At 44.9% G+C, this 24,671-nt stretch overlaps 2 protein-coding genes across 9 annotated transcripts in view; one reads left to right on the forward strand and one right to left on the reverse strand.

Annotated features, from left to right (window-relative positions):
- Positions 1-13,680, reverse strand: part of LOC308480623 (uncharacterized protein) — a 125,074-nt gene extending 111,394 nt beyond the window's left edge. Inside the window, exons 1-3 of one of the 3 annotated variants that reach the window (XR_013988136.1) lie at positions 12,819-13,037; positions 12,491-12,702; positions 12,225-12,351 (exon numbers count right to left, since the gene is read on the reverse strand). Coding sequence is in view for 2 of the 3 variants with exons in the window: in XM_081012413.1 (XP_080868539.1) it covers positions 12,819-12,859 (41 nt within the window). In the remaining variant the exon portion in view is untranslated. Of the gene's footprint in view, positions 1-12,224; positions 12,352-12,490; positions 12,703-12,818; positions 13,039-13,656 lie in introns of those variants that run through there. The other 2 variants (XM_081012414.1, XM_081012413.1) reach the window with 2 other exon arrangements.
- A 3,673-nt stretch (positions 13,681-17,353) lies between these two features.
- Positions 17,354-24,588, forward strand: CCDC190 (coiled-coil domain containing 190). 6 transcript variants are annotated; one of them, XM_081012316.1, is made up of 6 exons: positions 17,780-18,194; positions 19,069-19,135; positions 20,698-20,923; positions 21,762-21,879; positions 23,023-23,647; positions 23,894-24,588. In XM_081012316.1, the coding sequence occupies exons 3-5, from the start codon at positions 20,749-20,751 to the stop codon at positions 23,600-23,602; spliced, it is 873 nt and encodes a 290-aa protein (XP_080868442.1). In that variant the 5' UTR covers positions 17,780-18,194; positions 19,069-19,135; positions 20,698-20,748; the 3' UTR covers positions 23,603-23,647; positions 23,894-24,588. The 6 variants fall into 6 exon arrangements, with proteins under 6 accessions (XP_080868444.1, XP_080868442.1, XP_080868441.1 ...); XM_081012318.1 differs by lacking the exon at positions 17,780-18,194 and adding an exon at positions 17,354-17,546 and having other exon boundaries at positions 19,134-19,339; positions 23,023-24,588; XM_081012315.1 differs by having other exon boundaries at positions 17,784-18,194; positions 19,069-19,339; positions 23,023-24,588.
- The last annotated feature ends 83 nt before the right edge of the window (positions 24,589-24,671 follow it).

The raw sequence follows: 24,671 nt of genomic DNA on the forward strand, positions 1-24,671 counted from the left end.
GCAGGCCGCCAAGCCCAAGGCGGGCAGGGGGTCGCCTCGCCTCGGCGGGGGCCGAATGGCTTGGCCGGGCCAGGACACCTCCGGGGCGCCCCGCTCCGGCCCCTTCCCCGCCCCTTCGGGCTGGGCAGCAGCCGGAGCCCCGAAGCCTCCAGCCGGACGGAGGCCACGCCAGCCAAGAAGCAAGCCGGGCCGGACCTCGCCTGTCCCCCCCGGCCAAAGACCCAGCTTGGCCCCCACCCCGATGCCCTGTGCCTACAGACACGCACGAACAAACAAACACCTCAACCCATTTATTTGTAAAGGGCATAAAAAGTAGGCAATGTATTATCTGAATACCAGGGAATCCCGAGCTCCCCTTCCACTAAAAGCAACTCGTTTGACAATGGTAGAGCTTCCACGTACAGCAAGTGTCTGAGGTCAGGTTTGGAATTGGATTTATTTGGCCACAGGATCATTAAAAGGCTGCATTTCCATAAGATCAGCCAAGACCCTCTGCTTCTAAAATGTTTTCCCCTCCTCTCTTTGAGGCTTTTGGCCACCCATCCCTCTTCTTGGTTCTGTGCAAACCCTTACAATGAGTTTTGACGTGTAAATTTACTCCTAAGCTTCAATAAGATTCCTTTACTTTTGTTTGATTACTCATTTTAAGAAATGATAATTTTGTCGTCCTTTTAGGTTCCCTGTAAGGTGAATAAAAATGCTTTTTGCGAGTAGAAAGTGCCCTTCCAGTACAATCCTGAGGCTGACTAACGCCTGCCTCTGGCAGGAAAAATGCCCCCACACCCCTTACTTTCCTGTGTGTAAATCATGTATAGTCTGTGAAAGGTCTCAGCCTGAGCTATTTAAACACATTCAGAGTTCTGAAGAGATCACAGAGATGTAGAGTTGGAAGAGACCCCAAGGATCATCTTCCAGTCCAACTGCTTCTCTTCCTCAGCTTCCTGCCCCTCCTGAATTTCTTTCTCACATAGTAGCAAACCCACGCGGGATCCTGTCTTCTTCTTCACGGGGGGAGCCACGCAGCCTCTCTCTGCCTCGCTCTAAATGAGCCCCTTCAGCTTCGCGGGGAAGGACGGAGCTCTCGTCCACTTTCTCTCTGGCTTGGAGCCCCAATGCAGAAGCCCCGGCTAGACGCGTGTCTACTTGACTCCGCTTGGAGACCGTTGCTCTGCCTGCCTTGCTCCATTTCAGTGCCCCAAGCACGAGGCCCCGCCTCCTTCTCCAGCCCCAGCTGGACCTCCCCAGGTGCAAAGAGGGTCCCTGGGCATAACCCCCCCCCCATCAAGTAAAGAAACAGAAATACTCAACTGATCAATTGCCTGGCAGGTAACTGGGTTCTGCATCCCGCCTACCTTCAAGCCTCCTCCCCCCCCGGCTCCGCCCATGTTGCCCAGGTGGGAGGGGGGCGGGGCTGGTCACTGCGCCGGGCCTCGCTCTGATGGGGCCACGTGACTTGACTTGCCCCAGGCACTTGAAGCCACGTGACCGCAGCTACCTTGGATTTCTTGGAAGAGACAAAGAATTGTTCCTGGCCTGGCCCCGAGTCTCCCACCCAAACCCAGCAGTGGAGAAAGGCAACTAACTGCCTGAGCTGCAAACCGAGCCTCACTTACATGGCGTAAAGCTGATGTGAATTTTAAACTATTTTAGCATGTATTATGAATTTTTCCTGATTTTATGGTTTTACCTTTTTGTAAACTGCTTTGAGGGTTTTTTTTACAATCAAATGGTGCACCGTATAAATTTTATGAAGTAAATAGAATGATGCTGTGTTTTTGTCTGCTCATTAATAAATTACCTTTGTTTTTGTTTTATCTAAAAGGGCACCCACTTTTCTGAAAGACTGCCATATACTTTTCCAAGGACCTTGTGACCAGGATGGTGAGGGGAAATACAGGGCAGCCCTTCCTTCCTTCCTTCCTTCCTTCCTTCCTTCCTAAGGACTGGGGTATACTTTCGAGGTGCCCAGCTGCCCCTTGGAAGCTGGATGGTAATCGGTTTAGAGAAATGCTGGTCTTACTATTGTTTAGTCATGGGAGCTTAAAAACAGTGAAACTGATTGTTTCCATATCACCTTGCAGGCCATCTAAAGGACTGGTCCATGCCTGCTAGGGCAGAGCAATCCTAGTTTCCCCCCGTCCACCAGACTGGAGGGGATTAAGAAGCAGTACAGGATCCACTGGGCTCTGCTGGACTCTATGGAGGGGTGAGGACGTGCCTCTGCTGCTGCAGAATCATAGAGTTGCAGAGTTGGAAGGGAACCTGAGGCTCATCTAATTCAACCCCCTACATGCATTAAATGCATTAAAAGTACAGGAAGGTGGAAGCTACTAATGGTATCCCTTAGTCAACATCATTTTCAGGGGGGGTGCTAAGGATAAACCATGGTGCAGGGCAAGATCCCTGCTTGTGGACTTCTCAGAGACATCTGGACACAGATTGTTGCATCAGATGGCCCTCAGTCTGATCCAGCAAAAGTCTGCAGATGTTCTTTAAAAGCTCAATAAATAATTTGCATTAGTCTTCACTGCAGAAATTTGGAGACTTCTCCACCACCACCCCCCCGGAAGCACAATGGAGAAGCGATATGAAATCAAGGTGGCAAAAGATTAAATTTCAGAACTAGTTGGCAAGTCTCCAAGACCAGGGGGCACTCACCTGAGAGTTCTTAAGAACTCAAATGGGAAATTGTTGATCTTCAAGGTAAAGTATGTAACTTATTGCTAGAATCAGCCTCCTCACCAGAGGACTGAAACGCAGCCAACATGAAGTTTTGAAAAAGAATCCACAAAGAATCCAGGAAATTAAAGACCTGTCAGTCTAACTTGTTTCTCAGGTAAGTTGGTGGAAAGCGTTATTAACACAAAAACTGTAAATATTTAGAAGAAGAAGCCTGTTGAACATCTTTATAAACTACTTGGATGAAGGAATTGAGGGGATGCTCATCAAATTTGCAAATGACACCAAACTGGGAGGAGTAGCTAATGTCGCAGAAGACAGAATAAAAAATGAAAATGACCTTAATGGACTGGAAAACTGGGTGCAATCTAACATACTCAATTTCAATAGGGACAAATGTAAGAATTCCCTTCTACATCACCTTGTTTGTTACCCGGGTGAGGAACAACCACCTTTTGAATAAACCACAGAAACTATTTTTCAAGTCCAGCATCAGGATTTAGGGACCCAGCATTTATTATAGCTATTGCAATAGGACAGAGCTCACTCCACTCAACGGCCAGTTCATAGAATCATAGAGTTGGAAGAGACCACAAGGGCCATCGAGTCGAACCCCCTGCCAAGCAGGAAACACCATCAGAGCACTCCTGACATATGGTTGTCAAGCCTCTGCTTAAAGACCTCCAAAGAAGGAGACTCCACCACACTCAGCCAGTTGAGAAGGGCTGCCCCAAAGCACCTCAGAACAGAGGCTGATATAATAGTTCAAACACAGCAAACAAATAGACATAAAACATCTTCATATACATCAAGAAAGGTTACTAGTCATGGGATAGAAAACACGCATGGCGTCTTCCTGCTATTCACTCCCCCCCCCCTTGGGGTTGACCAGACGCGTGTAGGCCTTTTGCCCAATTTAGGCATCAGGTGTCCCATGTTGCCCTGGCCACCTAGCCTATGATCAGTCTTTAATGACATTTCTCCCATCTAATTTTCAGGAAACTGCCAAGGATTTCTTCCCTGATGCTAACTCATAACTGACATAGGAAAACATCCTGCCTTTCAGGGTCAGATAAGGAGAGATGGAAGGCAGTGTAGGAGGGGAGAGACTCACAGCTCCGACAGTAGGAGCTGTCTGACAGTGGAACGGTCTCCCTCAGGAGGTGGTGGACTGCCCTTCCTTGGTTTTTAAGCGGAAGTTGGGTGGTCTCCTGTCACGGATTCCTTAGCTGAGATTCCTGCATTGCAGGGGGTTGGACTAGATGACCCTTGGGGTCCCTTCCAACACAAAGATTCTATGATTCTATGAAATGTAGAACACACAAAAATCAAGCCTAATACATTCTAAAAGGTTAAATGCAATTAAAGTGAAACTTTGAAACATTATTAAAATCAAAAATAAACACCTGAGGTCTTTAGTTCTTATATCAATCGGTTGGTGGAAGAGTAGGACAGCGCCAGTTCAGCCTGCAGGTGAGGATCACATAAAATAATGTTCTACACACACAAACACATACCCCCCACATAGAAACTGGCATGTCAGGATAAAATGCATTCTGACATACCAGTTTCAGATAAACTGGTGTGTGTGTTTTGGTTTTTTGAATGGAGAAGCCTTCATGCAGTATGGAGGGGTAATAATAATAATAAATTTTATTTATATCCCGCCCTCCCCAGCCCGAAGCCGGGCTCAGGGCGGCTAACAACAATTGTTGTTATCATCATTATTTTATTTATTTATATCCACCTTTCCCCCAGTTTGGAACTTATGGCAGCTTACGCAGCTAAAATAGAACAAGCTAAAAGCATAGAAAAGACACTCATTAAACACTAATAGAATTAAAATACTATAAAAAGATCCATTGAAAACATAGCACAGAACCTTAAAAGCAGTCAGTTCCCTGCTGGCAGAAGGACAACAAGGAGGGAGCCAGGACAGCTTCTCCAGAGAGGGAGTTCCAGAGTCTGGGAGCAGCCACCAAGAAGGCCCTTTCTTGTGTCCCCAACCAGGATGGTGGTGGTGAGGGTGGTGGGACCGAGCGACGGGCCTCCCCTGGAGGTCTCAGAGCCTGGGCAGGTTTGTGTGAGGGAAGATGGTCTTTCTGATAGCCTGGATCTGAGCCGTGTAGAGCTTTATAGATTATAAGCAGCACTTTGAATTGTGCCCAGAAATAAACCGGGTACAGTCCTGACACAGGTTTACCATCTCACCCTCTGTTTGCAAGAACTAGGTCATTGCACCTCCCATTTCGCTAACATCTGCCTCTTGACCCTGTATCTTTTTCAATCATCGATTAATGCAGTTACTTTAAACGACAACTCGCACAAAATTCATAAAGTTGTCTAAATTGCTGGAACAAGCAAAGTAGGTAAATGTATGTAAATCTGTCCAGCTTGCATATTTGTTACACTTGTAGAATTCATCACAAAGTTTGAGGTTTTGTGAAGTACATGAAGGAAACATTCTGAGAGTGTGATTGTCCACACTATAATAGCATGGTGATGTTAAAGACCTCTTTGTGTGTTTTCAAGTGACTCAGGATACAGCGAAAGCCTCTGTTGCTTCTGACCCTGGGGCTTCAGCTCTCAAACTCCTCCTAGACAGGCGGTTTTTCTCTCAGTATTGGAGTCCAGCTGAGACAAGAGGTTGAAGGACAGGCTGCTGGGAGAGGTTTATCACTCTTTAAAGATCAGACCCTTGCTATATGTAAGAACACTGTGAAGGGGAAGGTCCTTCAGAAGAAGCACTTGGGGTCACATAGGGAATTGTTTGAAGTGTTTTCCTATTTTCTTTGTTGTAAGCCACTTTGAGCATGATTTTTTGGTGTGTGGGAAAGCGGCATACAAATAAAATGAATAAATTAATCCGGGGGCTCCCCTAATGTCAGCACATTTCTTGTCATGTGTATGTGTGTATCCTTTCCTGAAGCCTTTCCTGTAACCAGAGGGAGCTAACCTACTTCACACATTACTTGCCAATATAGCTTCTTCCCTCCCTAACTGGAGAGTGATCTCCAGTTCACTGCAACTCCAATGCATCTGCTTTCTGCAGACAGATTTCCAATGCACAGCACCTCATTTTCTCAGTCTTCCTTCCGTGGGTTGTCCAAACTCCTCTGGAAACTTCATTCATTTGCCCACATTGTCCAGACTTTCGTTTTCTTTTAAGTTCCATTTTTGGAAATGGCCATTAAACTTTGCAATCACTGGTAGATTTGAGGTACGTGATTTGCTGAGATAGTGGAAACTGCATCAAATATTTTGCCCATGGCTAAATACAGCCTTTTGACTGGGTAGTAAATTGCAGGTTTTAGTTCCCACGAACAGTAAAACAGAAAATTCCTTCTCAGCAGTTTCTTATTTAGATATTATTAATCATTCCACTCCCTCACCATAGGCTGGTGTCTTAATTTAGCTTTCAAAAAAAGCTTCCCTCTGTACCTAAAAGGTAGACAATCTAAATTAATTTTTAGCTTGTCATGATAAGTCTGACTAAGCCCCAGGGGTTTGTTCATTAGGCATTCACTATCTTTTGCAAACTATTCCAAAGAAAAGCACCTACAAGCCAGTAAAAATATCAGCAGGGAGAGGAAAAAACAACCCAAAGTTTCTTCCTTTTGCAATGAAAAGCTCTTGCTTTTAAGCAAGGAAAGAATGAAGAAGTACAGAATGGGGGTTAAAAACCACAACTGTATTTTCCCCTTTTATTATATAATACAAGGTAGTAAAAGTCTAAGGACAAAATTTCATCCCTTTTTATGTTCACAATAACTCTGTTAGGTAGATTATGCTAATTGTGATTTGTCAAAGGCGTCATGAGAAGATTCTTGAAATATCTGGAGTAATGTATTCGTAAAGATATCAAATCCAAGCTCGTATTCCAACAGGCAAGTATGTTTGAAGGTCTTCAACCTTTAAGTGAAAGTGGTTTTGAGCTTTTGTATTAAAATTCAGACAGAATTTGCATAAACTCTACATTTGCTGGACTTTGGGATGTATAGATATGGATTGAAAACAATTAAGATGGATTAGATAGATTCAAACAAAGAACTTGTCCGCAGTTCTTGTCAGGGCAGACAGCCGTGTGAAGGCCTTAGAGCTCCACAGAAAAGGGCAGGGGGTCTGACTGCAAGAGTTGTATTTAGCTCTTGTATTTATTTTTTAAAATGTGAATATGAGTTACATATGCTCTTTGATTTATTAGAACAAAAATGAAGCGTATTAAGTGGTCTGCAAAGTAATATTAGTCAATGGAAGAAAAGTTTGAAAACTGCTACTCCAGCACTCTTAGTACACACGCAATGTGGCAAAAAGTCTTCTCCAGCAGATCAGGGGGATGAACATGTGCTGATGTGATGTGCCACTTAACAGCTGATGACATTAGCAGAGGACCAAGAACATCAGCCTGACTGCATGAGGAAGCAGAGCAAGATATTACTGTAATAAGAAGTGGCCTAAGATGTTGCTTAAGATCTAAATATAATTGTGGCCACAGGTCATGTTACTGAACTTTTGTGAGCTCACTGGTTAGGATCCAAACCTTATTCCACTGAACTTTCTACATCCAGATTGGTTTCTAGCATTACTACTTGGCTTCCCTTGCTATTAAGGGACAGCGCATGGAGTGCCTTGTATTTCTAAAAATTAGTTTCACTGAAAATAGTTTTAAAGGAAAAACTATAAGAAAGACACCACTAAGCTAGAACACTCTAACATGGTTGTCTCCCTAGCCAGTTGATTCAAGAACCATCTGACTGTCCATCAGTGAAGCCTTGTCTTGGACTCATTGACCAGAAGAGGAACAGATCTTCTCACTTTCACCTGAAGGTCAGAGGAGCAACCATCTCCTTTGTGGTAGGTACTAAGTTAACAGGTGCAGTGAGCCATAATAAGTTGGCAACAATCCTCTGCTGTGGTTGTTCTACCTGTTGTTGTTCTACCTGCAGAACCTAGTTCTTAACAATTACTGCCAAAGATAAATTGCACAAAAACTGAGTCAATCAGGATTAATTTGGATTTCTTAATTCATAAGCAGTTAAAAAAAAAAAAGGTGTTGCCAGACTGGATGGGTAATTCAGAAGGGTTTCATTTCATTCATTTTGGTGAGTAAAATAAAACTAAAAATGCTAAGATTCTATTTATTTAGCAGCATATAACTCACCTTATTATGGGTGAGACAATCAGGGGAGATAACAGGTGTCCATGCAGGGGAAAATTCCAATATGCATTATGGGGGTAAAGAGCCTTACTGTGCTGTGGCAGTTAAAAAAGAGACAAAGACAGAATACTATTAAAAAATTGAAAATAGATGATAAAATAATTGAAAAGCCGAGAGAAATTAGGAAGAATTTCCAAAAATTCTATAAAAAATTATAGTAAAGGTAAAGGGACCCCTGACCGTTAAGTCCAGTTGCGAATAACTCTGGGATTGCGTCGCTCATCTCGCTTTACTGGCTGAGGAGCTTCCGGGTCATGTGGCCAGCATGACTAAGTCGCTTCTGGCAAACCAGAGCAGCGCACGGAAACGCCGTTTACCTTCCCGCCGGAGCGGGACCTATTTATCCACTTGCACTGTGATGTGCTTTCAAACTGCTAGGTTGGCAAGAGCAGGGTCCGAGCAACAGGAGCTCACCCGATTCGAACCGCTGACCTTTATATAGAGTTGAAAAAGAAAATAAAAGAAGCATAGAGAAATATTTGGAACAGAATGGAAGATTCTGAAAGATGAAAAGACCAACTGAATTCCTTAATAACGATTGCAGAAGTGCAACTAGCTATAAAACAAATGAAAATGGGGAAAGCACCAGGACCAGATGGACTCACAGCAAAGTATTACAAAGTACCGGTACTAACTGATCAACTGACAGCCCCTTTAAGAAATGTAATGAATAGCATTATGAAGAAAGGAAAGATTCCCATGACATGGAAAGAAGCATAAATTACATTGATTCCCAAACAGGATTCAAACCTACTTCAAGTAAAAAATTATAGACCTATATAATTGTTAAATAATGATTATGTTACTCGCTAGTATTTTAGCCGACAGATGAAAGAAAATGTGAGGAATATAATTGATGTACTTGAATATCTTGAGGCCAGGAAGGACAAGCAAGCTGGGTTAATGTTTACTGATGCGGAGAAAGCATTTGATAATGTTTATTGGTATTTTATGAAGAAAAATTTGGAATTAATGGACATGGGGAATTATTTTCTTAAAGGTATAGAAGCTATATATTCAGAACAGAAGGCAAAAGTATTAGTTAATAATGTCTTAACAGAAAATTTTGAAATTACTAAAGGAACCAGACAGGGCTGCCTGTTATTCCCCTTATTATTTATAATAGTCCTAGAGGTCCTGACAAATAAATTAAAAGCAACAGAAAGTATCAAAGGACTTAGAGTTGGCGCTAAAGAATATAAACTTAAAGCCTTTGCTGATGATCTAGTATTAACAATAGAGGAACCATTAACCAGTGCACCAGAAGCACTGGAAAAGATAAAAGAATTTGGGCATATAGCTGGTTTCAAACTCAATAAAGTCAAAACGAAAATGTTAGTTAAAAATATAGACAGATAGAATAGCGGAGTTGCAACACAATATAGGAATAGCAATTGTTAAAAAGGTGAAATATTTGGGAATATGGTTAATGGCAAAGAGTATAAGTTTGTATAAAGACAATTACCTACCTGTATGGAATGAGATTAAAAGAGATTTAGAAGTGTGGGGAAGGATGAAATTATTTTGGGGGGAAGAATTTCTGCCGTAAAGATGAATGTGCTACCAAAGATGTTATTTCTGTTCCAGACAGTACCTGTGATCACCAAGGCGGGACAATTCAAAGAGTTCCAAAAAGCATTATCAAGGTTCATCTGGCAAGGGAAAAAACCTAGAATTAAATATAAACTTCTTACAGATACAAAGGAAAGAGGCAGATTCTTGTTGCCAGACTTGAAAATCTATTATGAAGCGTCCTACCCCTGCTGGTTAAGGGATAGGATTTTATTAGAAAATACAGATTTGTTAGATTTAGAAGGACATGATAATAGATATGGTTGGCACTCATACTTATGGTATGACAAAGTGAAAGTTCACAGACAATTTTTGAACCACACGATAAGGAAATCAATATATGAGGTATAGAATAGATACAAAAGCCTATTGGAAAGGAAAACTCCGTGGTGGCTCTCCCCACTAGAAGTGATAGCTGTAAAAAGATTAAATATGAAAGGAAATTGGGCCATATACAGATATTTATTGATGGAGGTAGATAATAAGTTAAAATTTAAAAACATTTGATGAAATAAGAGATTTAATGACAGATTGGTTGCAGTACCATCAAGTAAATGATGTATTTAATGAAGATAAAAAATGTAAAGGCTTTGAAATAACAAGATCCAAACTGGAGACTGAGTTTTTGGATGGTAAGAAGAAAATATTATCAAAAATGTATAAATTATTGTTAGAATGGCATACAAAATATGAAGAGGTTAAAGATGTTACGATTAAATGGGCAAAAAACTTGGGTTATAATATACAATTAGAGGCATGGGAAAAATTATGGCAGGGAGGAATTAACTTTACTGCCTGTACTGCATTAAAAGAAAATGTTATGAAAATGATGTATAGGTGGCACTTAACACCAACCAAATTGGCCAAAATGTATAAATTAAAAAATAAAGAATGTTGGAAATGTAAAGAAAAGGAAGGGAATTTTTATCACACGTGGTGGACATGCAGTTAGGTAAAAGTTTACTGGGACATGATATATAATGAGTTAAAGAAAATGTACAAAAGTACATTTGTTAAAAAACCAGAAGCATTTTTATTGGGGATAATAGGTGAGGAAATTCTAAAGAAAGACCAAAGACTATTCAGGTGTGCAGCAGTGGCAGCAAGGACTTTATTAGCTCAAAAATGGAAGCCACAGGAGACACCAACGATTCAAGAGTGGCAAATGAAGAGGATTGAATATGCACAGTTGGCAAAGTTGACTGGGAAAATCCGAAACCAGCGGGATCAAGCGTTCCAAAAAGACTGCAGTAAATTTATACAATATTTGAAGGATAATTTAAGAAACTTAAGAAACTTGTAATGTTGTAATGTTGAGGTTATGTACTTTTTACATATTTATTTAAAATTTGATAATTGGATATAAACAGGAAAAAGTAGAAATGCTGTGAAATAGAAATACAGTTGACGCTCAGGTTGCAAATGTGATCCGTGTAGGAGGCATGTTCGCAACCCGCAGCGCTGCGTCTGCGCACGCGTAGGTTGTGATTCAGTGTTTCTGCTCATGCGCAAGCGCCGAAACCCGGAAGTAACCCATTCCGGTACTTCCAGGTTTCGGTGCGTCCGTAACCCAAAAATGCGCAACCTGAACTGTCTGTAACCCGAGGTATGACTGTAATTAAGATAACCATGAGGTGGGAGGGAGGGAAGTCGATAGCTCTTTTGAACAAATTAACAAGAGGGAAAAATAATATATAATGGAAAATTCAATAAATATTACAATACAAAGAGCCTTACTGTGCTGGAACATCTCTCATAGGTGGTCACCTTAATCAGATAAAAGCTTAGCAGCAAACTAGATTCATGAGCCAAGTGGTCACCTGTGGCTTTAGCACTGGATGATCAGACAGAGAACTAAACTTCAACTTCACCAACACATCAGACCTCTTTTCAGCAACAGCTTGTTATTGTGGCTCAGAACTCTGTAGGAGACTCTGGCTGAGGGCCTCTGCTTACTTGCTGGTGCACAGCCAAGGAACGAGGTGTTTTAAGGTTACGGGCTTAGCACCTCTTAGACTCTTGTGCCCATGAAAAAGTTGAGAGTCCTGTGTGATCTCCAGGTTGCTGCTTCCAACTTAGCAGATGTTTGCCAGCATCACAAGGTATTGTTCTCACCCCCTGCAATTCATGTCCTTGTTTTGCTTGTATGAATTTCAGCAATTCTCTGATTGACTGGTATTATCCAAGACTATGTGCCTTTCTCCAGCAGTTCCACAATGGAACCTGGTCTCTTGCACAGAATCAGGTCAACCAGCAATTATGCCTCTAGAATCAGAGAAGTATGCAAAATTCTCCATCCCACCCAACCTTTCGCCATTTCGGCATGTTCCATAAGTTTTTGTATCCATTCTTCTTTCGCTGGGACGTATTCTTCTTCTTTCCATTTTTGGGCAAGTAACTTTCTTGCCCATCCTCACAACTGTTGGGAAAAAGAACCCCCGGGGATAAAAACATGATCAAAGACTAGTACATTTGTATTCCAAACTTTATTTAAATCTGTTATGTACTGAAGTTCTCACCCTGGGCCAGCAGGGGGATACTGTAGATAGTTCAGGTCCACATATGTAAATAAGGGATCGAAAGTGACGTTCAGTGATTGGATAGTTACAGAAAATGGTTACTGTTGCGTTGTAGTGGAGCTCTATATAAGCAGGCTGGCTGAACCCTTCAGTTCAGTTCAATTCTGGCCTCTGAATAAACAAGAGCTGTTTGAAGAATCGCTGTGTCGTCTGATATGTTCACCCACAACTTAACAGAATCCATACAAAAATGATTTCTATATTTCTATATTTCTATATTTAGAATTGTGGGGAGGGGGGAACTGGGCGTGGGAGGGGGGGTAAGAGCTCCGCTCGAGCTGCTGGTCTCACTGCTGCCGTTGCCTGGAAGAGAAAAGAAGAGAAAGGATTCTTAATATTTTAATTGATTCTTATGCTGATTACCCATCTTTCTGCACCCTCCGCCCCACTGCCAGATTTTCTCTGGTCTCCCTGTTCCTGAGGAAGAAAGATCAACACTCACCATCCACGTTGTTATCGGTGGACTCCATCCCCTGGTCGCATGGTCTCACAAAAATCGATCGAATCTTAACCTTCTCCTCCTTTCCGTCCTTCATGATGTTTACCTCCTCCTTCCACTGATCTCCTTCCTCCTCCTGGCAGACCAGGGGATGTATCTTGGGCAACCGGCAGCAGGAGACCAGCAGCCCACGGAGCCTCCTCAGACTTCAGAACCTAGGGAAGAAGAGGAAACAATGAGGAAATGGGTTCTAGAGATCTCTGTGCTGGATTTGGGGCACCTGGCAGCTAAACCTCCCCTACGTTTCTAAAGGAGGAGAAATCCTACTTACACTTGACATGAAGAGAGTCTCTGAATTTTCTCTTGCAGCATCTTTCTCCTCTCTCCCTCACTAGCTATCCTCAAATGGTTGCTCTTCCCAAAGTGCTCAGCCAAGTCACTCAGCAGGGGGACGTGTCACAATGGAGGACACGACCCCCTTACTTTAGCTATCTTGCTTAATAAGGGGCATTGTTCCCCTTCACAGTCACTTTTCAAATACAGTGGTACCTCAGGTTACATATGCTTCAAGCTACATACGCTTCAGGTTACAGACTCCGCTAACCCAGAAATAGTGCTTCAGGTTAAGAACTTTGCTTCAGGATGAGAACAGAAATTGAGCTCTGGCGGCGTGGCAGCAGCAGGAGGCCCCATTAGCCAAAGTGGTGCTTCAGGTTAAGAACAGTTTCAGGTTAAGAACTTTGCTTCAGAACAAATTAAGTACTTAACCCGAGGTACCACTGTATACTGATCAGCCTGAAAGGTCTAATTCCAGCCCAACCTCCCCAAACCTGTGCCTTCCGAATTTTTGGGGACTACCTCACCCATCAGCCCCCCTTAGCCTGCCCTGACTAGTTGAGTGGGCAGGAAAAATGGCAGTTGTAGCTCAGAAGACCTGGAGGAGACCAGGCTGGGAAAGGCTGGTGTTCCCTGAGCTTCACAAAATGAGCTTTTCCGTGTTGTCCTTTCCCCTTCTGACCCCTCCTTGTGATGGCATCTTGGAGCCGCAACATCTCCTGTCCCCACACTTGGAACAGTCCTGCCAAGTCGTGTGTCTAAGTCTCCTCTTCTTCCTTTATCTTCTTCCTGTGCCTTTAACAGCATGGCATAGATCTCCTGTTTTAGTTTACCTCATTAAAAATCTCTCGGTTTTTTGGTCTCCTGCTTTGCTGATGCCCCAGTCATGGGCCTAGCCTGCCAGTTGGGCAGTCCAGCACCGGGAAGGAGAAATGCTTTGCTGGCAAAAAAAGAGAGATGAAGCATTACCTTTAATAAGAACAATACAAAGCTGACCTGAAAAGGACAGGGCAGTCGTGGGTTCGAGGCGCCTCCAGGCGGCCCTTCTGGAAACTGACATCCTTTGTGCTTTAAAGATTAGGTGAGAACACAGTGACACCTTGTGGTGGATACATGGCACTGCTTTATTTATAAACTATATTTGCACCATAGGGACAGAACACGTTCGGAGCCATTGGTTGCCACTTCCAGTTTAAATTGGAATGGGTTGTTGCCTATACAGTGATGCTGCTCTTCCCCCAGAGAGAATCGTGCTCCATAGAAGCCGACACTTTTTTACTTTGTCGCTTTAATATTTTTCTAGCAAGGCATCTCCAAACCATAATTCCTAAGAGCTGTAGATTTATTTCTGTTTAAAGGAAGGTTTCTAGCCCTCGTAGATGTGAAGAATTATTTGAAAATATGCCAGGCAAAAGACCCCAGCATGGAGGCCCCAGCATTATTGTTATTTATTAAATGTATATACTGCTTTTCCACCCAAATGAGTCCAGGGTGGCAAACAACAAGAGATAAAACAGTAAGACCATTAAAGGTAAAGGTAAAGGGACCCCTGACCATTAGGACCAGTCGTGGCCGACTCTTGGGTTGCAGCTCTCATTTCGCTTTATTGGCCGAGGGAGCCAGCGTACAGCTTCCGGGTCATGTGGCCAGCATGACTAAGCCGCTTCTGGCGAACCAGAGCAGCGCACGGAAACGCCGTTTACCTTCCCGCCAGATCTATTGATCTACTTGCACTTTGACGTGCTTTCAAACTGCTAGGTGGGCAGGAGCTGGGACTGAACAACAGGAGCTCACCCCGTCGCGGGGATTTGCACCGCCGACCTTCTGATCGGCAAGTCCTAGGCTCTGTGGTTTAACCCACAGCGCCACCTGCGTCCCTAGTAAGACCATTAGAAACAGTTTAAAAACATTTTAAAACCAGTTCCACTACAGAGGCAAACTAGGAAAGTTCTCCACTTAAAAGGCTTGGGCTTCAGTGGGTACCACGAAGGCAACATAGAGGGCACCTGGCTAATATTCAAGGAGAGGGGATTCCAGAGGGCACCTGCCATAATGCTAGGGGCCTGATTCCTATACAGGTTACAAACACTTCGGGTTAAAAACTCCACTAACCCGGAAGTAGTACCTTGGGTTAAGAACTTTGCTTCAGGATGAGAATAGAAATCGCATGGCAGTGAGAGGCCCCATTAGCTAAAGTGGTACCTCAGGTTAAGAACAGTTTCAGGTTAAGAACGGACCTCCAGAACAAATTAAGTTCGTAACCCGAGGTACTACTGTATTGTCCAGAATGGGACTACCTGAGAAGATGCTACGGAGGGGTGAGTCAATCTTTCGGGTCGCCTGGTCCCAAGCTGCACATGGGGCTTTATACACCAAATCCAAACCCTTGAACTTAGCATGGTAGCTAATTGGCCTCCCATGCCCAATATGTTATGTTTATCAGAAGGGGAATAGTAGCTACCTCAGCCAGAAGGGCATCCCCTGTGGGAAGAAGCAGCCCACCCAGCCTGTCTCAGCACTCCAGAGCCTGTGAAACCTCAAGGTCTGGCACTGGGACCTGGTTGACGAAGCTTCTGTGGGTGGTGGGTGCTCATTGTCCCCTCCAGACATAGAGATCGTCAGATATCAGAGAAAGAGCGATCTCACGGTCAGGGATAGCGGACTGCCCTCCAGGTGTTACCGAACCACAACTCCCATCAGCCCCAGCCAGCACGGCCAATGATCAAGGATGCTGGGAGCTGTAGTCCAGCAACAACTGGCGAGCACCACAAGGACTAGCCCTTATCTAGATCCACCATTTCCTGGTTCACTCTGGGAAACCATTTTTAAATGCCTCCTGGGGTGGAACTGAGAGCTATCCATAGAAAGCAGCGGCCTAACCAAAGATTTCAGTGTAGCTGCGTGTCTGGACACCCCACAAACAAATGGAAGCAGTAAACAGAGGAAGTCCTGCTCTTTCTAAGTCAGCTCATATTTCACATAAAAACATTGCTTTTCATCACATACAGACATGGGCATAGCCAGGGTTTTTGTTACGGAGGACAGACTTTTGTTGGGGGGGGGGCAGAAACTAAGATTTATATTGATTTTTATTGATTTAAGGCTGCGCCCATGCAGGCAGGAGCGTTGTGCTTTGTTCAGTCGCATGCAGATGGGTTGCACTTTTAAATGGGCAAGAAAGAACTCGTGAAAACATCCCTCCCCCAACAGCAAGACCGCATTTAGAAAGTGTAGGGACCTTGTCTCTGCTGCTGTTTTTGTTTTGCTTTTTGCCAGCAGTGGTGGTGGTGGGGGGGACATTTTCCAGTCGCACATGCAGTAAAATCTTTGATTTCCCCCTTAATTTCTATGGACGGGTCTCATGTTTGCTCAGTGAGATGGGGAAAGCCTACTGATATCAGAAACTTGTGGGGCTTGTCTTTCTGTAGCTCTGCATCTTCACGCATGGAACATAGTAGACAGTGCCACAGCAGCCCTTGCCTGCCTGCCTGCCTGCCTGCCTGCCTGCCTGCCCCTCCTCCCTCTATGCGCTCACAAAATCACCTGAAATACATTAGGTCTCTAAGACTGGATTTGGGTTCAGGGCCTGGTCTGGCCCAAGAGCATCATGGAGGGATGTACGCCCAGCACTCCCAGCGCTTCATGCGCTATTGCTGAGGAAGATAATGCCCCAGTAAATGTCTCTGTATGTTAGCAGTAATTTGCCAGTTGGAACCTGCTACCATTTCCTCCCGTAATGTCAGAGACCTTCCAGTGCCAGCCCAAATGATGCCCCCCCCCCTCACACCACCTCAGACATCAATCCCTGTCTTCATTTGTTACACACACACACTTTATTGTGCTGCATGAAGCCGTTCACTTCAGAGCTGGCTCTGGAACCGTGTCCTTGCAGCACTCTGAGATTCACCTTAATCTCTGGAGGGGACCAGGGAAAACAGGTCTGGGAGCCAACAAGTCTCTTGGTTTCTAGTTGCTAGGCTTTCCTAACACAATAGCTATTTTTGGGCTGACGTTCTTAATTACCTTTGGCTTGCTTCTGGGCTTAGACTGAAGATTTGCTTGTTAACTAGGATCCAAATGAATTCTACAGAATAAATCAAGTCCCTAAGGGTTCCTTGGAACCCCCTCTTGGAGTCTCTGATGGTGGGGAAAGTTTTCAAGTAATGTGATTTTGGCAGGGGAGTGGGGTTAATCCTTTGAGTAAGATTACCTTGTGTGCATGATGTTTTGTTTGTATGTATGTATACTTGCATGTTTGCCTGCGTTTGCGCAGATTGCTGTGTCAATTTAGTTGCCAGTAGTCACTGTACTATTACATTTGCATTCAATAGATTGTGGGGTAGGAATTTTTGTAGGAGAAAAAGCTATAGAGCCGCTTGCAAAAGCCTCCAGGTATCAAGATTTCTGGCTTTTTCACAGCTTCAAAATAAAATGAGATAATAATTAGTGTTGGGGACTGGTGGCACACTTACCAAAGCATGCTATTTTTAGACTTTTACAAAGCTGAAAAATAGCAGGCAATGGCAGAGCTCCTCTCATTATTGCAGATTTTGCTCAGTCTTGCAAACCTTTTTTCTTTTTAGTTTTTTGTTCTCGCCTGGAGCATCAAAACACACACCTGTAATGGGAAGAGAGCCCAGAAGGGAGTTCACCTGTGCATGCTGCTTTGTAAAGGAAGAGAGCTAGGGGAGAACATTTCCAAGGGAGGAATATCTCTGAAAGGGTAATCAGTTATCTCCCTGCAACACAGTTCTCTCTCCCCCAAGGCCCCACAACAAGAAATCTCCCCTCCATTGCATGGGGAGAAGAGCCCAGGGGTCAGAACAGCCCAGGCTGACATATCACTACTTTAGTGCTTTACTTTATGTATTATGTTTTCTTCTAAGAAAATAAATGTGTGCTGCTTTGTATCGACTGCAAAGACCCTTCCTGAGTGATGATTCCACATCACATGTCTGTTTCTTATTTGCAGAGCAGTTTCATGGGGGCTGCTCCCCTGAATCAAGTAGCTGCCCTGTTCTTTGCCTCCGCCTACTAGGCAACAAGCCAAATCCATGTAGTAGAGCCGGCAGCAGCCGCAGCGGAGTTTTCACGCAGCACTGGGAGCGTGCGGCTCTCACTTGCCCTGCAAGCAGCCTCCGTTGTGGGAAGATTTGGGTCTACTGTTCAGGATTTCAGGAGCTTTCTGGATTCCCCACCGCCGTGCGTTCCTTGGGGAAGGGCAAGCAAAAGACAGAAACAGAAATTTATTGCTGGCTTTTAACATGATCAGCCTTTCTTTGCTCTGTGGATTGTGCCTGGAATTCCCCAACTAGCCTCAGGGTCCCTGTCATCCTGAGCAAAAGAGAATCACAGGACGAATCCCTCAACTGTAAGTGCTGCTGCTGTTCTCCAGCATTTCTTCTCTTGTGTGTTGGCAGGGACCCTTGCAGGGTGTGTGCCAAGGCCAGGGGCCTAGCGTGAACAGGTGCCAAGGAGGACAGGGCTTCATAGCTGTGTGGGCCATTACGGTATTTGCAGCTTGCCATTGCAGGGATTAGAAATTTTCCTCTTTGATACGAGTGTTAAAGGAAGAGGAAGAAACAGTGTTCTCCTTCCACGTGGAAGAGAGAAACCCAAGAAACCTAATGTTGCACCATCTTTCTTTGGATGCAAAGAGGACTTTGGGTGGCTTAGTTTTACACTGGCACAGGTCAGCTGGCCTGATCCACTTTCCCTGCTCCACTGCAGCCAGGCCACTCGCCTCTTCCTTAACCAATCCCAGAGTTCTTCATCTCAACCCTCCCCTGTTCCTATGTGACTCACACAACAGACATTGCACATCTTCTGGGACGGAATAGTGGCATTTTTGAAATTCTGTACAGCAAATGCCCCTGGGCAGCTGAAGGAATAACGTAGCCAAGAGTCAAGGCATAGTCTAGCATCCACTACTGGATCTTTCTAGTGTTCACAACTCATGAAAAGCTTCAGGACTCTGCTCCTTTACAGCTGAACTGGAGGCATAGGAGTGAATAACTTAAGGAAGTTATAGGTGTAGCAGGTTCAGCACTGTTTACTCAGGCATTAAAAGGGGTATGTCAACAGCAAGATTTACTTTTTAGCCTTCCAGAACAGAGTTCACCTAATGTGTTAACTATGGCTTAGGTAACAGCCCTTCTCATAGCAACACCATCTGCGTAACACAACAAACACAGGCCCCCTGTTAAGGGTTTGGCAATTCCAGGATTGTTCCCTTTCTCTTTCAGATCTTTGGGAGCGCCTGACCCCACGCGGCCCAGTTCACAGCCTGATTCTCTGCATGTTTTTTCAGAAGTAAGTCCCACTGAGGAAAACCCAGCTTCAGCAGTACAACGCAGATTTTCCCAGGGAGAGCGCCAGCTCCAAAGAAACACACACTTGGACACAGAGCTTTAAAGCCCAGCCCTCACCTTTCCATAGAAATACAGCCCAAAAGGAAGTCTGGATGAGCCCTGAGTGTGGACAGAATCACAGGAGATCCCTGAGACCACTCCGAATGTGAGCCTAGACCTGTTCAGATTAATGTTGCTTGTTCTGCTGTAATGAGGCAACTTCTGATGGGATCCAAATTTTTAAACAAGATTTGGGCACCCCAAAAATAGAGGCATCTCCCCACTTATGTCGGGGTTATGTTCTGGGCCCCTGCACACATAAGTGAAATTGTGTAAAGTGGGGAGCACCCTCCAACAAGCCTTTAAATGCCTGTTTTCTCCTGCTCTCCAGCGCGCTCTCTCCACAACTCTCTCTTTAACTAGAGTTGACGTTTTGGGGCTGGCTGCAGAAAAGTGGCTGCTGCTGCTGCTGCTGCGCTACCCTGCTCATCAGCTCCTAGGCGGGGAGGCTGAGGAGCCTAAACAAAGCCCCACTGTGCCTCTGGTCTCTTTGGGACTTCCTCTGCCCTCACTGACAGAGACTCTCCAGCTTGAGGCGTTCTCAAAGTAAAGGAAGGATTGAATACACACAGAGGCTTGAACCAGCAAGACTCTGGGAAGGGTGCGTATAATAATCTCTCTCCCTCTACCCCTCGGCCCAGGTCGTTTTATTCACGAAAGAACTTTTTACAGGGTGTTCGTAAGAACCAATCAGATTTCTTCTGAGCATTTCAACAAACCCCACGTGGGGAAAATTAAACTACCAAAACTAATTAAGCACGCATATTTCTGGGGTAAACAAAATAGAACTACGAAAGGAGTTCCGTCTGGCAACCCCGGGAGGTGATAAACAAGCAATATACATGATAAGAATGAGGGCCAGGAGGACAGCGATCATTATCACCTTCAGGTGAGATCTGTTTCCTGGCCCTAAGATTAACATCCTAAGATTAACATACCAGAAAAGCTACATCAAAGAAACTGGCCACTGTCTTTGATGACCCAGGATGCCTGCCTGGTGAAGCAACTGGCAGTGTACGTGACTGGTCAAGAAAGAGAAATGGAACAGGGATGCAGAGGTGTGGATTGATCAAGAATCATATCAAAATAGTTTAAACCCAGTCAACGCAATGCTTTCATTGCTGACACAGATGGCTTACTCTATATTTGTTATAATTCCTCATAGCAATCCCCCCTGATCACTACCCCAGCTCTCTCCCACAAATTCCTGGTATGATTCTATTTATTTAATTATTTCCCAGCACCACAAATATATGCAGTCATGTGCAAGTAGAATGCACATAAGTGGGGTATGCTTGTACATAAATAATGTCTCAGTAGTGGAGGATAAATTTGCATGACATGTTTAATCACAACATTCAGAAATTCTATGCAAATTCTGGGCTGTTAATTGGACAGCTGGGAGATATGCAGCTATCTTGAGGGAAAGAGGATGTGGGGCTGACCTTGCTAAATCTTTTTCAGATTCTCCAGGGGTGCCAGGAAGCCTTTCTCTCTCTGGGACTAAAGACAGACATGGCAGGTGGGGAGACCTCCAGGCGCTGGGAGGCCGAGAGGCAGGATGGCAAGAGGGCGGAGGCCAGGCTCATCCGCGGACTGCAGCATTTAGAAGAAGCCCGCCTCTCCTATTTGAATTCAATGATGAAGGAGCAGCGGAGACTCCAGCAGGAGCTCATGAGAATGCAGAAGAGTGAGGAGCTGTTTCCCCCTTCTTTCACCCAATGCAATGACAAATAAAGCCACTTTTTGAAAGCAGGGATTCTGCAGCTGGAATTAATTTGGTGCAGAATTTGACCCTGTCCCCAAGATTACCCTTGGAAGGCCACAGATGCTCTGATCCTGATCCAGGAAGGGAAGAAGCAGGCTTCCATGTGTGTCAATGGGGTTGCATATTCTTCCACTGAATTGGCTGGGTGCATCTTTTGGATGTAGACTGGAGATGGCATCTCTGCCCATCTGAGACTGCCCATTCTATGCAAGTTGTTCCCCATGACTAGGGCTAGTTTAAGATTAGAACATCAATCAATATGGTCCTAATGACCTAATCAGACCCTAGTCATAGGGCACACTGGTTGCAGTTCAGTGCCAGAAAATGACCCCCATCCTCCTTGGTAAACAGCCTTTCCCCACCCTTCTTTGACTCAAATGTAGCCCAGTTGATGAAAGAATCTTCCTTTCAGGGTGAAAAGCAATTTGGGGAAGCCATTTTGAGTGGACAAACATCAAGACAGGATTAAGCCGTCCCATTCTGTTCCTTTGTTGAAATTGACAGCCTCCTCCCAGCTGTTCTTCAGTTAAAACAATCACAAATCATTCACACATCTCCTGTGTCATCTCCTCAGGAGCAACCAATGTGGGGCACCCCACATGTTTTGAGGTACAACCCCTGTTAACCCTATCCAGCAGCCCACAGAATCTGGATGGTACCATGTTGACAATGCTTGATCTAGATTGACTCCAAAGTCCCTGTTTGGGGACTTTTAATGCAGGGGGGATCCTGATAACCATCCTGCTCCTTTTCTCCCAAGGTCGCTCCAAGCAGAAGCTTTCAGTGGGCCCTGGACGCAGAAGCATAAAACTGGCTCTTCCACTCCTGTCCCCTCAGGCAGGACGGGATTACGGCAGATTCCAAGATGTGGCACAGCGGTAAGGATGTCTGTCAGGAGAACTTCACATCTGGGCTCCTAAAATGCCATGCATGTGTCTAAGGAATGGAAATCCAAGTTTTATTCTCATGTCATGAGCATTGCATCTGCCACCCATTTTCCTCTTCTATTTCAGCTGCCTTGTTTTACCACAGAATTTCTCCCCATTTCATGGCATCATACTAGCCCTTCCTTTCCATATCTCTATCAAATGACTGCCTCCTGACAGACATGCTCCCTCTCAGCTTTGCTAGAGAGCAGCTTCAGTCTCCACCCAGTAAGCCATGGTGCAAAGGCGAGAGAGAGGTCAGTCAGCGGAATGGAAAGAGGAGGCATGTTTTTGGAGGGGTGCATCAGTCAAAAACGCTTATGAAGGGTGCAGAGTAGGACTGGAGAAGGGGGTGGCTTGAGTCCCAGCAGAGCGACCTGGAGGGCTGCATCTGGTCCCTGAGCCTGATATTTGCTATCCATGCACACTAAACAAACTACAGTTCCCAGGATTCCCACGGGTTGCCATTTTCTGGTTTGCCTCAGGCAGGAAAATGTATTGGGCTGGCTCTGGTTCTCCTCCTCTCCTCCCATGTGTACCCCTTGAATCTGTTCTAAATCTCTGGAACAGATTTGGTAACAGTGCAGGATATGTGCAGAGTGGGGAAAGTCCTGTTGTGCCAGCAATAATCCTTGTGTGAGCACAATTAGTTAACTGACTACCACCTGAACTGTCTCTGACTGTGGAGACAGAACAAAGCCTTCAAAACATCGACTGGAAGTTTAAATGGAGGATGGAGGCAGAGTCACTGCGTAAGCTTTGCCTCATGCAAAGTAGCAGCAGCCTACTCCCTACTCCACATTGTCACAGCAAACACTGAACAAGAAGCAGCAGCCAAATCTTGGCACTCTCGTGAGGGTACTTGCCTGATAACATGTTCGCAAACACATTCACTCTTTCCACTTCAAAAAAGATATGAGGAAACGCTCCAATTTAGGGTTAGACCCTGCCAATTAGAGGCTGCACTTTGCCCTCAGAAGCACATGGACTTCCAGGCCACTGAGGTGGTTGCAGTTTCTTTATACTCCGTGCAGTGGGGAACTGAAACCACCCTGCTTAGGCCAGGGCTGTGTGACTCTCCCTCTTTTCTTCTAGATCCAAGAGGAAAACACTGGCCAAGGCAGGAGGCTTTCCGGGGACAAGCCAGCCTTCCTTGTATCTACAGAAGCCTGATGGTGATGTCGCAAGAAATGAAGAGGGCAGAAAAGGGCAATTGCCCCCCTTGAATGTCACAGACCCAAACACCACTGCTGACAGGGACATAGCCACCCTACAGGACTCCATCGCCAAGCAGCTGTGCATCTCCTCAGAGGCTGGGGAGGGAGAGGAAGCAGATGGAACCGAGGGCCAAGGGGAAGGGCCTGCAGAGCAAGACAGCAGAGCTGCTGCTGGAGCCAAGGGCACAGAGCTCGTGACTCTCCCAGGGCAGCGAAGGCCTTCCCTTGGGCCTGAGAGGCTGATCATGGATCCAGAGGCCTATGCAGCAGATGGACGCCTCAGGACCATGTATGCCAGGCCAGATTTCCTAAAGTCTTATGCGGAAGCTAGGAAAGCCCGCTACATTCGCCACAAGAACGCTCCTGCCTGGGAAAAGGAACTGAGTCTCCACGAGATATTTGGACACAAAAAGACCATGCAGCGTTCACCACAGGGGCAGGCTATGATGAAACCATAGCCCTGAGTGCACGGGGAAAGGATGCCATGACCCTCCAAAATCATGGTACTGAAGATCACCGTCAGCTCAAAGCAGGCTTGCACACCCTGAAATAGCACACCAAGCCAGTTGTTCCCAGGACTCTTCCATATGAAACCGTGGGCTTTGGCCTTGGGTAGGGTGTTCTCAGCATGCTGATGGCACTTAACTCTGTTTTTCTGCAACATATGAATCAGCTGCGCAAGTTCTTGGTCAGTTTGGTTGGGTGAAGGTGGAAAGTTTCTTGAAACTGCATTCTGATCTGTTTTGTAGGTTCATGTGCTCAGGAGGAGCCCAGCACCTTCTTTATACACCTTTAGGCGCAAGGCGAAAACATTCCTCTTCAAGCTGGCCTTTGGCTTACAACATCCTATATCCTCTTAAATATGTTTCTGGCGGTGGGGAAGGGGCTTTGTTTTGTTTTGCTCTTTTTTATTGTGTATTTTGTGTTTTTATCTTGCATTTTTATGCTGCGAATCCCATGAGAACTACAGATGGAGGGCAGGTTTGTAGTCTGGGAGTGTTGGAGGCCCACACGCCTGCAGTGGCTCGTTCTTTCCAGGACTGGGACAACTTGGCCACAGAGATGCATGCCTTGGTAACTTCCAAGACTAGACTACTGCCATGGCACTCTAGGTTGGGCTGCCCTTAAGGCCAGTTCAGAAGCTGCAGCTAGTGCAAAGTGCAGCAGGTAATTGCTTTGCAGGGTGTGACCCATCGTCAACATGTCACTACTGTGGAAGGAACTGCACTGGATGCCTATATGCTACTGGACCAGGCTCAAGGTTTTACTTTCAGATTTTACTGAAGCTTTTTCATAATACAGTAAGATGAAAGAGTCCTGTATCAGGAAGTTTTTAATGTTTAATATTTTATTATGTTTTATATATGCTGTAAGCCACCCAGAGTGGCTAGGGGAACCTAGTCAGATGGGCAAGGTATAAATAATAAAAATACTATTATTATTATTATTATTATTATTATTATTATTATTATTATTCTAAACAAAACAAAAAGAGAAAGAAAACAGAGAAAGAGAAAAGAAAATGCA

This window comes from Podarcis pityusensis, assembly GCF_964106645.2.
Source record: "Podarcis pityusensis genome assembly, chromosome: 6".
Taxonomy (NCBI): domain Eukaryota; kingdom Metazoa; phylum Chordata; class Lepidosauria; order Squamata; family Lacertidae; genus Podarcis; species Podarcis pityusensis.